This window comes from Labrus mixtus, chromosome 20 (genome assembly GCF_963584025.1).
Source record: "Labrus mixtus chromosome 20, fLabMix1.1, whole genome shotgun sequence".
NCBI lineage: Eukaryota > Metazoa > Chordata > Actinopteri > Labriformes > Labridae > Labrus > Labrus mixtus.
The window spans coordinates 4,494,790-4,512,752 of record NC_083631.1 but is presented as its reverse complement, the minus strand read 5'-3'; the positions used below and the strand labels follow the sequence as shown (position 1 = coordinate 4,512,752).

General features: G+C 42.3%; 2 protein-coding genes across 6 annotated transcripts in view; one reads left to right on the top strand and one right to left on the bottom strand.

Annotated features, from left to right (window-relative positions):
• usp22 (ubiquitin specific peptidase 22) overlaps positions 1-9,774 on the top strand; it is a 29,152-nt gene extending 19,378 nt beyond the window's left edge. For both annotated transcript variants that reach the window (XM_061065363.1, XM_061065364.1), the window contains 8 exons: positions 434-593; positions 1,175-1,280; positions 2,894-3,052; positions 4,750-4,876; positions 6,437-6,528; positions 7,001-7,063; positions 7,465-7,614; positions 7,710-9,774. In XM_061065363.1, coding sequence (XP_060921346.1) covers positions 434-593; positions 1,175-1,280; positions 2,894-3,052; positions 4,750-4,876; positions 6,437-6,528; positions 7,001-7,063; positions 7,465-7,614; positions 7,710-7,752 — 900 coding nt within the window. In that variant the 3' untranslated portion in view covers positions 7,753-9,774. The remainder of the gene's footprint in view (positions 1-433; positions 594-1,174; positions 1,281-2,893; positions 3,053-4,749; positions 4,877-6,436; positions 6,529-7,000; positions 7,064-7,464; positions 7,615-7,709) is intronic.
• Positions 9,775-12,913: 3,139 nt separating this feature from the next.
• Positions 12,914-16,585, bottom strand: LOC132954297 (somatostatin receptor type 2-like). 4 transcript variants are annotated; one of them, XM_061026829.1, is made up of 3 exons: positions 16,376-16,585; positions 16,111-16,254; positions 12,914-14,243 (listed from the first exon to the last, which is right to left on the bottom strand). In XM_061026829.1, the coding sequence occupies exon 3, from the start codon at positions 14,194-14,196 to the stop codon at positions 13,084-13,086; it is 1,113 nt and encodes a 370-aa protein (XP_060882812.1). In that variant the 5' UTR covers positions 14,197-14,243; positions 16,111-16,254; positions 16,376-16,585; the 3' UTR covers positions 12,914-13,083. The 4 variants fall into 4 exon arrangements, with proteins under 4 accessions (XP_060882812.1, XP_060882816.1, XP_060882815.1 ...); XM_061026833.1 differs by having other exon boundaries at positions 16,183-16,254; XM_061026832.1 differs by lacking the exons at positions 16,111-16,254; positions 16,376-16,585 and adding exons at positions 14,325-14,532; positions 14,686-16,101.
• Positions 16,586-17,963: the final 1,378 nt, after the last annotated feature.

Here is a 17,963-nt window from a genome sequence, read left to right as displayed (position 1 = left end):
CAATCGCTCGAACAAAATCCCCATGGCAACCCAAAGACTCGGCAGTGCGCTCTACAGATTGATGTTTTCTTGCTCCAAAATGCCCCCATTTTGCAACCACTTTGTCCTCCCTGTCATGCCCCTCACACCTCTCCTCCCCGTGGATGTGCTGTCGTTAGAGGTGGTGCTGTCAGGGGGACATGTGGCAGAACTCTCAGGCTTAAGAGTCCTGTAGAAAGAAGTTGTTAAAAGCGTCAGAAAACCTCCTTGACTGACAGAAAATCTTTATCATGGCTTTGCGATGAATTATAGATAACCGTGAGCAGTTTAGCGATCAGATAGGACACGAGGGGAATATAATGTTGCAAGTATCATCTGGAAAAACTAGGCTAACCGCCCTCTCCTATTTATCTCCACCACCTCCGCAATTTTCTTCTTCCCTCTGCGCTCTCAGTTCTACTCGGGCCACCGTTCGCCCCACATTCCCTTCCGGCTGCTGCACCTGGTGTGGACTCATGCACGTCACCTCGCAGGCTACGAGCAGCAAGACGCCCACGAGTTCCTCATCGCTGCGTTGGATGTACTACACAGGCACTGCAAAGGAGACACCATCAGTAAGCTAAATAACCATCATTCACACTGTTTATACTGCATTTGGGGTAAAGAAGAAATTAATATGAAGGGTTGAATGTAGATTTTTTTTGCATGTGGTGATTCCATCATTACAGTCTTGTGGGTTGTTCAGAGGCAATAGGAAACAAAGGACGACGTCAGTTGAGATAGAGAGCAGTCTGTGCCATCTACTCTCTCTGCTCTAGCACATGGAGTTGTACCTTTAAAACTACCAAAAGGGCGCAGTGCCTTACTTCACTGGAATCGTACTGAAGGAGACTGACAATGGTGTGTGCCAAGGGGACGGCAGGCAGGCAGTGTAAAGAATGCCAATAGGCCCTGCTGCAGTGCAATGACAGGCTGACTCACCCGAACACCCTGCAGTAAGGCTCGCTTCGATTAGCCAAAGTGAGAATCCATAGAGTTGTGAAGTGTCGGGGGAGGATCTGCTGCAGGGGGGAGGGGAAAGTGAAAATGAGGGCCAGACGGAGTCCTTCAGAGGTTCTAGTTGTTATCTCTGTGTGTGTGTGTGTGTGTGTGTGTGTGTGTATTTATACCTTCTGCTCTCTTTTTCGGTCCACAGGAGACGACAACGGGAAGAAGGCCAACAATCCCAACCACTGTAACTGCATCATTGACCAAATCTTCACTGGGGGCCTGCAATCGGACGTTACCTGTCAAGTTTGCCAGTGAGTTTGTGTTAGCCTTCTCATATACGCACAAAACTCTAGAAAATCTCCTCAAATTGTCAAGGTGAGCTACATGTGAATACAGGAACAGCAGAATTTTTCACCACGACTTTATACTTAAGACTCTTTCTGCCGATGTGTGAACGCAGCTGGTAGTATTCGGGAAGACTCGACGCAAGCTAGCAGACGGGTGATGGCGTTTATGTCCTGCGATAGCTGCGTTACCGTTCAATCTTCATGCAGGCAACAAAGCTGTTTCATGCTAATCAACTTTCAGACGTGTTCTTGTCTCGTTTCTACTGTGAATACTTCTAGTTAGATGTAGCATCGATGTAAAGGCAAAAACTGGCATCATAGCGTCAGACTTTGTTTATTCGTCCACCATTATCAACATCAAGGAATCCTAAAGATATCCTTATTGCGCCATGTCCTGCCTCCTGGAGAACCCCTGCTGTGAGGGTCATGTGTGAAAGAGCTACTCGAAAACATTTCATGGGCAGGCTGTCGAGTACATGTGTACAAAGCGTTTGTGTCTGCTCCTCATTCATCTCCATTGAGCACCCCATGATTACCTACGCTCCACCTCCCATCATATCTACATCTACTCATTCATCCATCATCCATTTCTACCCGTGTTGTCTTCCGATGCTGCTCTCGCCTCTCACAGCCGTGCTTATCGACAAAGGCCCCTCCTGTCTTCCCAGTGCTGGTGATCCACTGGTTGTGTCCTCTTCACAGTTCCTACTTAAAGGCCTGGTCCCTGCAGAGCTGCTGTAAGGGGGGGGGGGGGTTGTCTAGACAGCGGCACAGCCCAAGCGTTGCCTTTCTGCCCCCTGGAGCTGTCCTGTCACATTAACACTAGCACGCTGCACTGAACCGCAAAACACCTCGCTCAGACTAGCAGGAAAGCCAAGTCTTGCAATATTACGTGCCACTACAGTAAAGAAAAAAGGGACCCCCTGAAGTAGAGCTAGTCAATATTCGTGTGTAACATTCTGCCATGACTTAGACCCCTTTATAACCATCACATAATTCTCCTTTTGACAGCAGATGACTTATGCGTAGCGGCTTGAGCAACAAATAATACTTCCTACTTGGCTTTTCAAGGAGATGGTACCATATTGGTCCCATTTAACTGCAGGGTTTCTCTCTCACCCTGATAAAGGAATGCCTACTTTCCTAAATTGCCACCTGCTGGTGTAGTTTGGTATTACATCACCGGCACTCAATCTAATCAGTGGTAAAGTGTGGAAGCCCAACCCTGGTGCGCAAGTGTGTTCCTTATGCATTCTACACCTGAAACCACCATCTTCCTCAGGCTGGAGTCCATCACAGTCATAAGGCGGTAATAAAAAAAAATTCTTATATAAGAACTATTTTCTCTACTGTAACACACTGAATTGCAAATGGACTTGAAGAACAATGTCGATCTCCGGCACATACACATTCAACATTGCAGCAGTCTTGGACAAAAACATGGTAGGAATCTACAGAGGCTGTATGTATTTCTATCTATGTCATCATCCTTTCATCATGACCTGCAGCGAGTGGCACTCAAACCACACACCATGTATTAAATGTTGACTCCCTTCTCTCTCCTTTGTTTGCCTTAGTGGGGTGTCCACAACGATAGATCCATTCTGGGACATCAGTCTGGATCTCCCGGGCTCGTCCACGCCTTTCTGGCCTCTCAGCCCTGGAGGGGATGGCAGCACGGTGAACGGAGAGAGCCACCTGTCGGGGTCCACCACGCTCACAGACTGCCTACGCAGGTACCGCTTGTCTTTTTCTGTTTTTCGGTTGTCTTTCCTGTTTCTTTTCATTTATTTATTTGAACATCTATCGATAGTAAATCTCCAAACACCTCAATTAACAAAGATTTTAAAAATCAGTGGGACTTCTTGCAAAAACCCCAGAGTTCAACCTCTTCGATTTACAAACTACTAAGACGCTGCCCCCCCAAAAAAACATTTATTTGTGCTGGAAGTGCCCATGACCTCAATTTCAGAGCGCCTCTAACTGACTTATCTTTCTTAGTAGAGAAGGTTGTCTCGCTGCACTTTGTTCTTCCCTTTGTAGTGACTCTTGAGTCTGTTTTTAATTTCTCTGTATGATTAATTAATTTTTAGACATTTTATAAAGAAAAAAATCAAAAGGCATCTTGTCCTGGCATTATGAGCTCTAGACCTGGAAATAGTACCACTGGGAAAAAACAAAAACAAGTCTGAGTGCATGAACTAAACCTGGCTAAGCTTAGTCTCTCATCTGCTGTTCTTGTTGATAAAACTGATACTGGAAGCCCCTCCCCTTCTTGATTTTTATTGGTCATAGTGGGAGAAGTGACATTGATGAGTACAGCAGTGTTCCAAAAGTTGATCTACTTTTAACTGAGCACAGGGACAGAACAACGAGGGTGTTTTTGTGTTTTGGATCCGGGGCTCTGAAAACGCTGAACTGCATTGCTTTAGTAGAAAATAGACGCTGCCACCCAAAACATTCGTTAGCAGACACATGGCCTAATAGATCTGCTTCTCTGTCCTGATTCACAATAACACTGTTTGTGTTAAAACTTTGATTATAAATGAATCATTGTCAAAACATTTGAAAAGAAACGAATGCACTGCAGTGGTTGAATAATTTTCTTTATAATGGGCTTACTTTTCTCTTTTCCTTCCTCCACCTGTTCAAATTCTTGGTTATCAATCTTCTCCACATGTTGAGAAATAAATCTCATTCATCCGTCCACTTGTTTGTGGGGTCACATGTGTTGTCTGCTCAGGCACAACATCCCCGTTATCCCTGTTTTTAATCTTCAAGCATCACCAGGTTGGCAGAGCAGGTGTGACCTCTCATATCTCCTCTACTGACGCTTCATTCTTTCAATTTCTTTTCCTTCTCTCCTTATCTTATTTCATCAGCCCCCCCCCCCCCCCCCAACCCCCCTCCATCTCCACCTAATTCCCTTTCCCCCATGCCCTCACTCTCTACCTCTCGCATTCGACTCATCCTCCCCCTCTCCTTCTCTCACCTCCTTTCCTTCTGACTTTTTTTTTCTTCTTTTTTGTACTGCAGCTCCTCACACACCCCTAGTTGCTGCAGCAAGTCTCTTAAAGGTACAGAACTGGTTGGTACTGTTGCCGTGGTGATAGAGACGTTGGCAATACCAGCAGGGCTCTGGGTTGGGTGGGCTGACGAACAGTCAGAGGTTTTGCACCAAAACACTGCAGGCAGACTTGAAGCACATTTACCTTTATATATTTACAGATTCACTTTATTCCACAGCTGGAGGACAAGAATAATGTGTGCAGGGTGCAAAAGGCGTAATGTGTTACGCAGTGATGTCATCGTATTGTAACCATAACAATACCCAGTGTTATATATTCCCCTTCTCTCTCTTGTTTGCCCACATGTTCTCTCCATGCACACCCTCTCTTCATCTCTTTTATTCCCACCCCTCTTCTCTCTGCAGGTTTACGCGGCCCGAGCATCTAGGAAGCAGTGCCAAAATCAAGTGCGGCGGTTGCCATAGTTACCAGGAGTCCACCAAACAGCTGACAATGAAGAAGCTCCCCATCGTAGCATGTTTCCATCTCAAAGTGAGTCAGCCGCTGACTGCGTGCTGCCAATTATCCCTCGTTGCATTATCCGTCAGCATGTGACAGTTTGATGATTTAAGGGTACACAGTCCTGTTATCACTCACATCATCTCATTGTACTCATTACTCCACAAACAGCACATACTGGAGTAAACAGGCCCGTGTCACATCACACAGCCCTAAACTAGAAATTAATACATCATGTTGTTTTCATTGATAAAATATCATGTCAACATAATGACACTAAAGACAAACGCTACATTTTAACAGATGTGTTTGGGTGAAGCAGGACAGGATTAGAGATACTGAGAAAAGATGAAAGACCAAACAAATCTATAATTCTAAATGTTATTATGAAATTACAGTAGAAAGAGAATGGTGAAAAATAAACGAGTCATACATGTTTGATGTGTGTGTGTACTGTATGTTGGGATGCTCAAGTCAAAGGCAGACATACTTATTTGTGTTATGAGGTAACGTGTGAGAAGAGTGCAGGTGTCATAAAGTGGTTTGAAAGTTAGGGAAGGAGTGAGTTAAAGAAACCATTGAAAAAGGAGACAAGAAAATGAAACAGAAAAATAAAAAGTACACCTTGCAGTCGTGATCATGATAACAATTAAGTGTTATAAATCATTGTATATATGGAAACAAACACACACATTTCTACACACATAACTTTAACTACACGGAAGCATTAACGAGGAATGTACTCTAATAATGAGAAATGTGTTTATAATACAATTCATATTATAAAATATAATAGTTGTATACTATACTATGAATGAAGAATATATATGAGCCAATAAAGTGACGTCAGATAGTAGCAGAGCAACAGTCTGATGATTGTGATACAAAATGACATACAGTAGTTATATTAAATCAAATCAGTTCATCAGTGATTCAGTGAAGGTCTAAAAGTTATTGTCAATGACGAAACAAAAAGATGAAATAACAATGAAACAAAATGAATTAGAAATATTCCTTTATTTACCCTTTTTTCATTTGAACTGTGTCCATGCTAATTGCTATATGATATTGATGTTTATTTGGATTTGGCCCTGTGTGTATGCTACCTCACATCCTGCTGCAGACGTACGTCACATTCAGCAGTGACTTGGCCGTCTGCTACACTGGCTGTGTGTAGGTGTGTTCATAATCCAACACAGTCGTTGGTGCATTACCCTCCTACCCTATAGCCTCTTTCACAACATGTCCCAGGACACCTATGATTTTAATGACTCTTACTGTCTTCCACTGTGCATGTTTTATTTATCCTTACAGTATCAGAGGCCTTTAATGTATTTATGATATTCATAGGAACGGGCTTGTAGCAGATCAATCCAGGCCTGTTGTTATCTTGATATGGATGTGTTAATGTGTGACGGCCGGGCTGGGAAACATGTTTTTATTATTTATTTTTCACCGTTTGTATTTTGTATGTTGTGATGATGACGCCTGTTCTTTCTAAATGCGTGTCCTCTCTCTCCCCTCCCCCCACTCTCTCTCTCGCCCCTTCCCCCTTTCTCTCCTGTCTCATCCTCCCTCTCTGGCCGTCCCCAGCGGTTTGAGCACTCTGCTAAACTGCGGAGGAAGATCACTACATATGTTTCCTTCCCTCTAGAGTTGGACATGACGCCCTTCATGGCATCCAGGTTAGTGTGCAGCAAGCAGCCCCCTTTTCTCCATATGTACAGTGGATCCTGTGCTGCCAGTTTTCATATAATAAACTTCAGTTTGATTAAAAAAAAAATAATAATACTTTTGGAAGCTTATTTAACAGATTTTGGTACATATTAATGTTTACACATCTACATACTATGTATAAATCTATAAATTTGTGTTCTAATGGAAGTCTAACACATTTGTATCTTTGCCAAAACAGCATTACTGAATGTGCCCTATAAATATTTACTAGTGTCAGAGGAGCATGCTGCTGCAGGCCCCACCCCTGACTGTAGCATCCATTCAATTCGACATGATCATTAGAGGAACAGGCAGAGACTATATCAGATTTCATAGATAGGATAACTCTGCCACCTAGTGGATATATGGATCATAGTAGCGTTTGTTTAGCATGCAGCATGATCAAAGCTAACTGCACTGTTATTCCTCTTTGTCCCACAGTAAAGAGAGCAGAATGAACGGGCAGTATCAGCAGACGGTTGATGTATTAAACAACGACAATAAGTGAGTACCTCGGGAATACTCCCAATGATTTATTAACCTCATAGCAGCTCTGAAATGATAGTAGAAATGTCTACTCCAGCACAGCAGCACACTCTAATGACCTGAAGCACCGGGCTGTGACTCCTCCAAATGAAATCAATTTGAAGCCTATTAAAAGCTGCTTAGTTTTCTTCAGCCATGGCAGTTACAATAGCTTTCATTTTCCAAGACATTTGCGGGGAATTTACTGTCTTAATACCATTGACAGGCTGCCTGTAGTGGAGCCAATACTCAGTATGAAAGGTGCTTGTTAAATGAATGCAGACACGTATGAGTGGAATATTGTTGCATGATTTGACGCGTTTGTTAAAGTGAATTCAGACTGAAGTGAAAAACACACATCTTTTTCTTTTCTATTCAAGGTATTCCTTGTTTGCGGTGGTCAACCACCAAGGCACGTTAGAGAGTGGCCACTACACCAGCTTCATCCGCCAGCACAAAGACCAGTGGTTCAAATGTGATGATGCCATTATCACCAAGGCCAGCATTAAGGACGTACTTGATAGTGAAGGGTAAGAACAGAAACAGGACGTTAGCAGGACTCGAATGTACAAAACAGGACGATATCTCATGTTTCTCTCCTTTCTCCCCCCCCCCCTCCCCTCAGGTATCTCTTATTCTACCATAAACAGTTCCTTGAGTATGAGTAGTCCTTGCGACCACTGACCGCGAAGAACCACTGCTTCTAATGACAGAGTCCAGGGACTGGGGACAGGATGAGACACAAAAACACACAAACCTACCTGAAACTCTTTGACTACCAGTCTGCTCCTCCAGCTGTGGAGGACAAAAACTGAAATAAAAAAAAAAAGACGTGTGAAATCATGCAACCTTACAAAAGAAAAAAATCAAGCACTGAGCTACTTCTTGGCATCTACTTGACAAATGGAGAGGAGGAGAAGGAGGATGAGGAGGAGGAGGAGGAGGTAGTCGTTGGTTCCAGGCTCGGGAAAAGGTGAAGAGGCCCCCCCCCTCCACACACACACACACACACCCTTCACTTTCTCTCTTTCTCCCTTCCCATCCCGCTGCAGGGGCAGAGTCTGAGCCTGGCCGGCTGTCATGTTGATCGGGCACATCTGGATTTTTTTCTTACAGTATTCTGACCGCCCTCCCCCCCCCCCTTATTTCTCCATTTCTCTCCCATGGTGCTCTCGTTTCAACTGACCAAGCATTTAACTTAGACATCATGGAGGACAGTTTGTTGTCATATGCATACGGGACTGAATGCAAAAAAAAAAAATAAAAGAATAAAAAGAATAAAATCAACGTATTATATGAACTTTGCAAGAACATTTTTAAAGGTATGATTATGATTCTTATCATTTGTGACTTTAGTTATGAGATACTGTATGAATCTAGTATACATCTATTTTTTAAGAGCAAAGAAAACCTGGGAGAGCTTAGAGGCGCTGCCTTTGCCAGTTGCTGGGGAAGTGCTGCCATGGAAACTAAGCAGATTTGGACCTGAGTGTGCTCATGTTCCATTATTTACTGTGTTGATTGTTTTTATTTTTAAGTCTGGTTGAGGGCAGGGAATATCTATTTTTTTTAGCAACTCATTGAATTTTGTATACTGTTCTTTTCAGTGTCTTTCTTTTTCTGTTTTCAGTACAGTCATATGTCCCTCGCTGTCCTGGTACTGGAAATGTTTTTGGACGTATTATACTTTCATTCTTGTGGAATTGTTGGTATAATGATGGTGGTGATTAAATTGGCTCACCTTTTGCTGTTTATGAATTGTATGTTGAATGTGAGCTTTGGGTTTTCGTACGACATTCTGAAGAGAAGACTCCGACACATGAACTCCATATGAGGTCCTTATTGTATGTGAGAATGCTGTGGTCTCTCCTCATTGAACACCTTGGATGCTCTGTGCAAAAAAAAAAAAAAGAGAAAAAAAAAGCCTACTTAACATCACTGCATGCGACTGGGCTCTCATGATCTTATAAAAATGTGAAAAATTTACCCTCAGTAATGCCTCAAGGCCTGTTGCTCATCAGGATTTCTGTTCTTGTATGGGGAAAAAAAAGAATCATGTGAAATATATAAAGAGGCTAAGAGACATTGCACGTGTATGGGCACTGTGCGACCACAGCCCGGCTCTGAATCCATCAGTGTTAATCTTCTCCATGGCAACCGTGTGGCTGGTGCAGACTGGTGTGGTTCGTGGTGTGTCTCGCCTCTGCAGTGCAGTAAACCCAGTGCTCTATTCAATCAGTATGCTGTCAAGTCAGACTTCAGATAATGCACATACACGTCAGGGTGTTGTGGTCTGTTTTGTTTGAATATCACTGATTGTGTATGTATAAGAAAAAGACAGAATAAAAAAAAAATGGAGTCATGTATACGATGAGGGCTCTAACCTTTCACAAAGTAATGCCACATTTAAAAAAAAAAGAAAAACCCACAACCCCCTGGTTGTTAAGCTGCTCTGTAATTGAAAACAAACATGCATATCCTTTGGTCTGCTGCATAACCTCAGCTGGACGGCAACGGCGGGTGTCTTGACCAGTAAAATCAAAGACTTTTGAATTGTTCGCACTTTGGTTTTGATGTATCATGGAGCAGTTAAGGCCACCCAAGGACATTCAGGGACGCAGCTGAAACGTAAAGGAAGATGGAGAGCTTCATTATCAGTTTCAGTGATTAAACTCAGAACAAAACTGGAAGGCGTATGTGTTGTCTTTTGTGTAATTCTTCCCTTCACACTTCTCTTCATTTTGAGAGGATATTTCCTAGCATTAAATATGTGGCCATCTTTAACAGCCCTCTGGTACTCTCAGTGTACACTTACAGTAGAATGAGACTGTAAGGGAAAGCAGAAAAGCCTTTTGGTTTATAAAGAGTGTTTTCTGAAGTTAAAAATAGTAAATGGATAATTTAACACAATGACAAACATGCACTGTTCCCTTTGAGCTTTGTATAAAACCTTAGGTCGCAGTATTTCAGGCATCGGTCCGGCGCTAGTTATAAATTGGATTTTGGCGCCACCTTGTGGTCAAACCAAGTAGCTCAGATGAGGTCCGATAAAAAAAAATTACATCAGACTTGAATCGAGAAATGTGGGCAATGCTAAAAAATAATTCTAATACTAGCGAGTGGTTCAAATAAAAAAAAATGATTCGATGTGAAGCACAAACTTATACAACTTGTCTGCCTCAATGCTTTTTTTTTGTCCTGTTTTTACATGCAACAACAATCAATCATTGAATAAACCTTTTTTTTTTTAGCTTTCATATTAATAAATGATATCTTAGTGTAATGATTTTTGTAAAGAGGGGTATACCTCAATATTGCACCAGCAGAAAACAAGACTGCATGTCACTTGATACTTTATTTAGTTTGAACACAACTGTACACAACCTTTGTTTGCTCCATCAAATGTGTTTCTTACATACAACTGAACAGAGCAGAAACTGGAACAACACAATGCCAACTTTCTACAGAAGAAACACAACTTTGAACAGCTGGGTTCATGTATTCAAAGCTGATGAGACATTAGCATTTGGGAATATCTCAATAAAACAACAATAAACATAAACGCACATAGGACCAGTAGAAAACCTGCAGTATGAATGTAAATGTATCAAAGAAAAACAGCTCAAATGAATGTTTAAGCATTGTTGAAAGAAGTACTTTTTCTAACTCTACAACAACAGTAGGAGGATCATGTACAAACCAAGCTTCTAGTCTGAGTTATGATACATTAAGCAATTTGTTTTATTCTACATTTATTTCACATTTTGAACACAGACTTTACAGGTAAACCAGGTTTTATGTAACTGAAAAGCTCGGTGCACGGTAATGTTAAAGCACCCTTTATGCGTTCAGTCATCTGAGCAATGTCTGCATTCATTATTCATGTCCAGAGTCATCCCTCTGTTATTATTATTATGCTAATGAATGTAACCATGGGACCAAAAGTCTCAGTCACTGTTGCTATGGAAATACAAGATACAAAAAAAGGTGCATGGTTTCAGTGGTAATAAGACCATGTTACAAATTCTGCAATACTGCAGGGATAGAGATTGGAGACCGAATTTGATTAGTCATGGCTGGGGGTTTACAATAACGTGTGTTTGTTTGCAGTTCTGTGTACCAAGACTGACACACAAGAGGAAGTTGAACACACAGACGGTGTGTGAGTAGTTTGCATGTGTTGAGTTTTGTATAAACATACTTATTGACAGTTTTGCTAGAAAGCGTCAGTCTGGGACTTTTAAATCGATGGAACACGCTCAGGATTCATTGCACATAAATCATAATCTGTCACAGGCTTTGGTGCATGAGAGGGAGCCTGCATGTGTAAAGGTTTAATAAAGATAGTAATCTGACCACAGCAACAGACTGGTGGGGGAGGGGGGGGGGGGGGGGGGGGGGTGACAGGTTGGGCTCCTGGAGCAGCACGATGGTGTTTGTGATGATGACGATAAAGGAACACCGAAGCCTCTTGAGGACAAGTGTTCTAGCCCTTCACAAATTCACATCACTAAGACACCCACAGACAGTTGAAATGTGGCCTCCTACACACCACGGATCATAAGAGGACAATGGGTCAGCATCAGCATACAAAGTGAGCTTGCGATGCGGGGCAGCAAGCTAAGCCCCTTATGAAAGAAACAGGTGAACAGAAGTAACTAAAACGACTGGCAATGTGTTGTTTCTGCAATAAAGAAAGTAAAACTACAATAAACTGACAAGATGCAAGAAATAAAGTTGTTTAAGTCCATATTTAATCACTACTTTTTGGATAATGTCCCATCTGCTGCTTGTAATTCTATCCAAATAGGTCAGTCAGCAGGTTGCCTGGGACTGGGAGATAGGAAGTGGGGAAATTGTACTAAAATAATCATTCACCAAATGTTAGCTGAGCTGCTTTTTATGCCCTCAGGTGCCATAAAAACATGAAGCCGTGCCACCACTCACCATTCATATTGAATAATTTAGAACCATGCGATGTGGCTTTTTTTTTTTTTTTTTTTAAAGCAGTAACAACTGCAAACCAAAACAACAACATTATTACACTATATACATACATAATGGTATCCAAGCCATGATAAAACACTGTTCCATACGGGGACATTACTTTACAACATAATATATATGTTCCTCTACATCATAGCAGCACTTTGGTTAAAAGCTGGCCCCGCTTATTGACTGAGCCAGTGCTATTAATGTTATGTAAATTATGCATGTAGATATATTGAACTCAGGGCGCAGGTTTTAACACTGTTATTTACATCCCATACATATGCATCACATGTAAAACTGGTCAGACATTAAATCAGACTGTTGGACTTACAGAACACAATAATTAATGGCATTGTGTAAAAAAAAATAAAAATACAATAAAAATGAATGTTATAAAGCGGTCTCTCGGTTAGTTAGAGTCAAAACATCTCCAGAGGAAAACCCTTCATATGACACAAAAGAAAAAATCAGAGGAATGATAATGATGCCGGTTTTGAGAAGTAATGTGTTTTTCTTCAGCATCGAAGCACGTTGGTAGTTCTTATTTGTCCACGACCAAAGTCTGGAGAAACTTGGCACAAGCCCTCGCCGTAAACTATGAATATAATCCTGGCTCTGCAGGGGAAAATCATGTCACCAAGGGGACCATTTGCGAGTAGGCGTTAGTGTCAGCTCTACCTCACCTCGGAGTCAATACACAGAGAAGAAACAGATTTATTTTTTATTTACGGCATCAAGCACACAGTTTGAACTACTGGTTGTTGTTTTTTTATGCTTTTGTTTACAGCCATGGATCCAAATGTACATCGAAGGACGATAGAGGAACTGTCCTGTCAGGCTTGGTCTTTTTTTTTTTACTTTCAATAAGTGACATGTTCCTTTGTGACATCGGTGTCCAGTGTTTAATCCCATCCTCTCCTTCTGTAATGTCACCTAAGAGATGTTAACAGCGGACTGTTATTAGTGTCACAGAGATCTTCATGTAAGTGATACCTTGTATCTTCCACTCAGATACTGGTCTGCAGGTCTCCATTTAGCAGAGTACTCTGAGTTTCCGTGGGGTCATTTATCATGCGAGACTTGTCCTGTCGGCTATCACTGCGCTCCACCTCATCCAACCCTCCCACCTTCTTAAGGCAGAGCACATTCTGGAAACTCTTCTTGAAGTTCTCTGACAGGAAGGCGTAGAGGATGGGGTTGGCGCAGCTGTTGGCGTACCCTAGAACCACCACAAACGCAAAGGTGCTCCTCAGGATGGGCGTGGTGCTGATGGTTCCGGTCACCGAGGTCACGTTGAAGACGTAGAACGGCAGCCAGCAGAAGACGAACACTGCCACCACGATGGACACCATGCGGGTCACCTTCCTCTCCGAGCGCTTCCTCTTGGAGGAGCCCACGCGGATGCCAGAGGACTTCACCTTGATGATGATGAAGAGGTAGCAGAGGCAGATGACCATGAGGGGTAGGAAGAAGCCCAGGACGAAGGTGTAGAACATGAAGGCGGTGTAGTAGGCCTCCTGAGGCTCGGGCCACACGATGGTGCAGAAGCAGCCGTCGTGCTTTGTGATAACACCGCTGTAGATCACGATGGGAAGGTTGACCATTAGCGACACGCCCCACACTGTTAAGTTAATCGTCTTTGCCATGCGAGGCTTGCGCCATTTGGTGGACTTAATGGGATGCACCACAGCCAGATAGCGGTCTATGCTCATCACCATCAGGCAGAAGATGGATGTGAACTGGTTGAGGGAGTCGACAGTCATCACCACCCTGCAGAGCACGGGGCCAAACGGCCAGTTGACCAGCGCCAACTGGATGGCGATGAACGGCAGGCCCAGCATGAAAAGCACGTCGGCCACGGCCAGGTTGAGGATGTAGATGTTGGTGACCGTCTTCATCTTGGCGTAGCGCAGGATGACGTAGATGACGAGGGCGTTTCCGCAGAGCCCCACGGCGCAGACCAGGAAGTACAGGCAGGTGATGACCACAGTGCTGGTCCGGTTGAAGGTGTGGTCCGTGTAGTTCCCGTGAACGTCGGACTCGTTGCCCTGCATGAAGCTGTCGTACATGAGGTGCTCCGAGAGGTTCGGAGGGGATGATGGGAAGATCCAGGAGTCCATGATGCCTCACTGTCTCTCTCTGTCTCTTAAGGATTATGACATCTCACCTGCACATTAAAAGACACATCAATACTTGTAAAGCATTTTTTTTTAAAACACTTGATGATTTCTTCAACCCTGACACTTACAAAGAAGAACACAACCATCCCACTTGATAAAGGTTTTGATATTGATCTCATGCTTTCCAGAAGAGGGAAATTTAGATCTATAGTCATCATTATCATCAGTTATTGAGTGTAGTCTCTCTTCCTTCCTCTATGAAGACCTTTTGCTGACGGATGTTAGTCTGTTGAAGCCATTGATCTGAATGTGACGAGTGGCTCCACTGTGGGGTGACTGATGAGAAACAATACAATAATCTCTGTGACGTCTTAAATCTGCAAACGGAAGCTAATCTTTACATAATTCAGATAGTGAGTAATGCTTACTTGAGTCTCAAAAAGAAAAAGAAAAATCCTTTTTCTAATCACTCCTGAGGCCATGTCTTACCTGAGGGGATTTTATAGATTTCTATCTGAATCCTCCGTCTTGAGACCAGGCTTGATTGATAGGCGTGTGTACAGAAGAGCACCACAGGCACTGCTCTCTGCTGGAGGCCAGATTTTTCCTTGTGTGTTTATTTGGTCAGGCACTGCTACCAAGGGAAATCACTCCGCACACCCTCCAGGCGTAAGCTCTCCCTGGAGGAATCGCTTGCCCTTCAAATAGCGCTAAATGATCTGCTGTTCTGCATTCTCCACTGACACGTTTGTTCAATTTATTAGGGGGGGTGGGCATGGATGTAAATTAGTCCCAGCCTAAGTAATTGAATGAGGGGGAATCACTGTACTGCCAATAGCGGTGCCACAGTCAGATTGAAGTGCTTGTCACTGCCAATACACGGGAGGCAAACATGGTCTGACAACTAAGTTTGGTGCCAATAATGTGAGAGGTTTAATGATGCAAGTGTGTCATTTTCACCATGGCAGCAGGACAGGGTGGACACTGCCTGGAGTCCTGTGGGATTTTTTTTTTCAGTGGTTGAACAGGCGACAAAATCAATAAAAACATAGCCTCTTTGTCCATAAATGAGTGTCATCTGATTTAGTCCATGTGGTATGATTGTATAATGTAACAGTTGGCAACCTGTTGGGAGAAACAGCTCTACATAAATAAGCTAGCATATTAGAATAAATGATTTCTGCAGAAGCATCATAAAGCTCTCTTAAAGCATCCAGTGGTTCTGTTGCTGAGGTTAACAAAAGTCTTATATTACTTCTGGTTGTATTTTGTCATGTTAGGACATATTATTTTTCAAACTTTAAAATTCTGGTGTTTTTGGCTCCCTGTGCAACAGGTCATTTTCCTTTATGACACCAGACCAGTGCAGTTTAAAAAAGTGAGACATTTTCATCTTCAATAAGAGCAACAGGAGGAATACGGTTTCAGTGAAATTGCTATACTTTAAGTTTCTAGATTGTAGTTTTTTCCCTATCTGCTCAAGACCATGAATTTCACAAGGATTTAGACTTTAAGCTGGTGAAAGGCATTCAGCTTTTCTAAACATGCTGATTGTAAATCATGTCAATGTATCTCATGGAGGTTCAAATGAGAATAAGGTCAAGTCAGTAAATTCATGAAAAGCAATCTTCACAGACTTTGGTTTTACAGAGTCGACATTATTTCTAGTTCAAGAAAAATATTTCACATATATTTGAAAAAAAAAATACTAGTAATGGAGGAGACATCACAGTTTACATTGGAGTGAATACTGCTGAAAATGTCGCTCATGTTCATTTTGACAAATCTTGTTCAACTTCGTTTGAATGGAGAAATCACGATATCCTTTGACTTTACCATCTCTCTGCTATTAATCATCTATTTTACCTGCAGCTGGATTTAATCTCTCTATTTACAAAAACAACGAAAGCATACCTCGTGAAAGCATTTATCCATGACAGAATCACCTTCTCCATCTTCAGATATTACTCAAGTTTTTTTTCTCACCAGCATCGAAGTGGAAAACCTCTGCGCAATGTGAAATTTCCGGCTCGAAATCCCACAGCGATGTCAGCATGACTGAAAAGAAAAAAACGGACCTTAAAGGTGGGACGATTATTTCCAACTCAATCTCCACTCGCTTGGCTCTGCACGACTCTGCGCTGCGCCCCTGGTGTGATGTGCGCAGGGACTGACCTACCCAGCAGAGGAGAGCGGAGATGTTAAAGGGCGCACAAGAACGGAATCGAGGAGGTGCTGAAGAGATTCACCTCTGAACGACAGAGAGGCTGTCCCTTGTCTCTCCATCCTCTTCATGCAGATATCCAATACAGCATTCAGAAGGAGCTCGGCGTCGATTTAATCACGACAAAACTCACTGACGCACGGAGTTAAAGCTGTAGGCTGCTGCTCTCTTCGCAAATTTTGCTGAAGTGGAAATAAAGAGTGCACAAGCATGAAAAGAAATCAATTTAAACTAGAGGCTGTTAAAAAGAATGGAAACACAGTAAAACACATTAGGCATCTCATTAAGGGTTCAGTATTACTTTTCTTACAATTAAGTCCATGATGACAAAAGGTCTTGTTGAGAGGGTCTGTGGTAAAAAAATAAAAAAAATGTAGATATTATCGAAACAACAAAAAAACACAAAAAGGCTCATAAGATATAAGCCTACTATAATAACTTTTTTATTAATTATTTTAATTCTAAATAGGCTATAGGCCTATCCTAACAGCCAGTTAGGATTATACATTTTTCAAAGTTAGGAATATCAAAGCATCGGTTCTAATATCCAGTAAGCCTATAGTCTTTATTATGATGTCCTCAGCACAGTTAGTATTTATTAAATGTTTAATAGAAAAGGGCTACATGTAAAGAAAGCCACGAAACGTTTACCGTCTTTTAAAAGGCTAATTGGGTAATCACTGGCCTACGCAATGACGTCATAGAGACTCGCTCCATGATGACGTTTACCTTTGCTGCTTGTGCGATTTCATTGGCTGTCCAACTTCCCTGCCAAGTAAGTAGTTTACACACCTGGCTGTAATTAGTCTGTGTAGGCTAAGGTGAAGTACATTCTAGTGTTTAATAGTTTATCAGCTAAATATCATCTAATGGACTCTTTCGTTAGCTGAGCGAGGACAAGTGGATTGTCCTGACTTGGTGGTGCATTCTTTCTGCTAATTCCAGCAATTAAAAAAGCTAGGTGCCAAAGTGGTAGCTTGACATTATGTGAAAGAGTATGGAGGATAACAAGGAAGAGAAAGAGGACAATGAAGAGAAGACTATCTGAACGAGCTGCATTAAAACTGTAAGTTAGCATGGTGTGCTGGAAGAAGCCTAAACTATGAATTATTGAGTCTCGTTCCTCAGGCTACTACTTCAGCTACAACTGGCAGGTAGTCGCTAGATTTCCACAATAATGTAAAATGTAACTGAACTGTAAAGTTGGCAACTTGAGCAGTGCTGCAGTCGTTTTGGCTAACAACTGAACTGTTCATGAAATACAACTGTGGATGTTCCTATTTGGGGCAAGTGTCTGTGCTTGTTGTTGTTGTTGTTGTTGTTTAGCTACACCGTGTTTGCATTTGTTTTGTACAGCATGGAGTAATTGTGCTCGTGCTTGTAGCCTACACTTTCGTGTGGTCTTTCCACGTTTAGGCTATTTCACAGATAATTGAGTGGTGTTTTCCTCCAGTGATATTGCAGTTTAAAGTAAGACATAAACCACAAGCACCAGCTCTAAACAACTTTGCCTGCCAGATGTCTCTGTTCATATTTCCTTGGC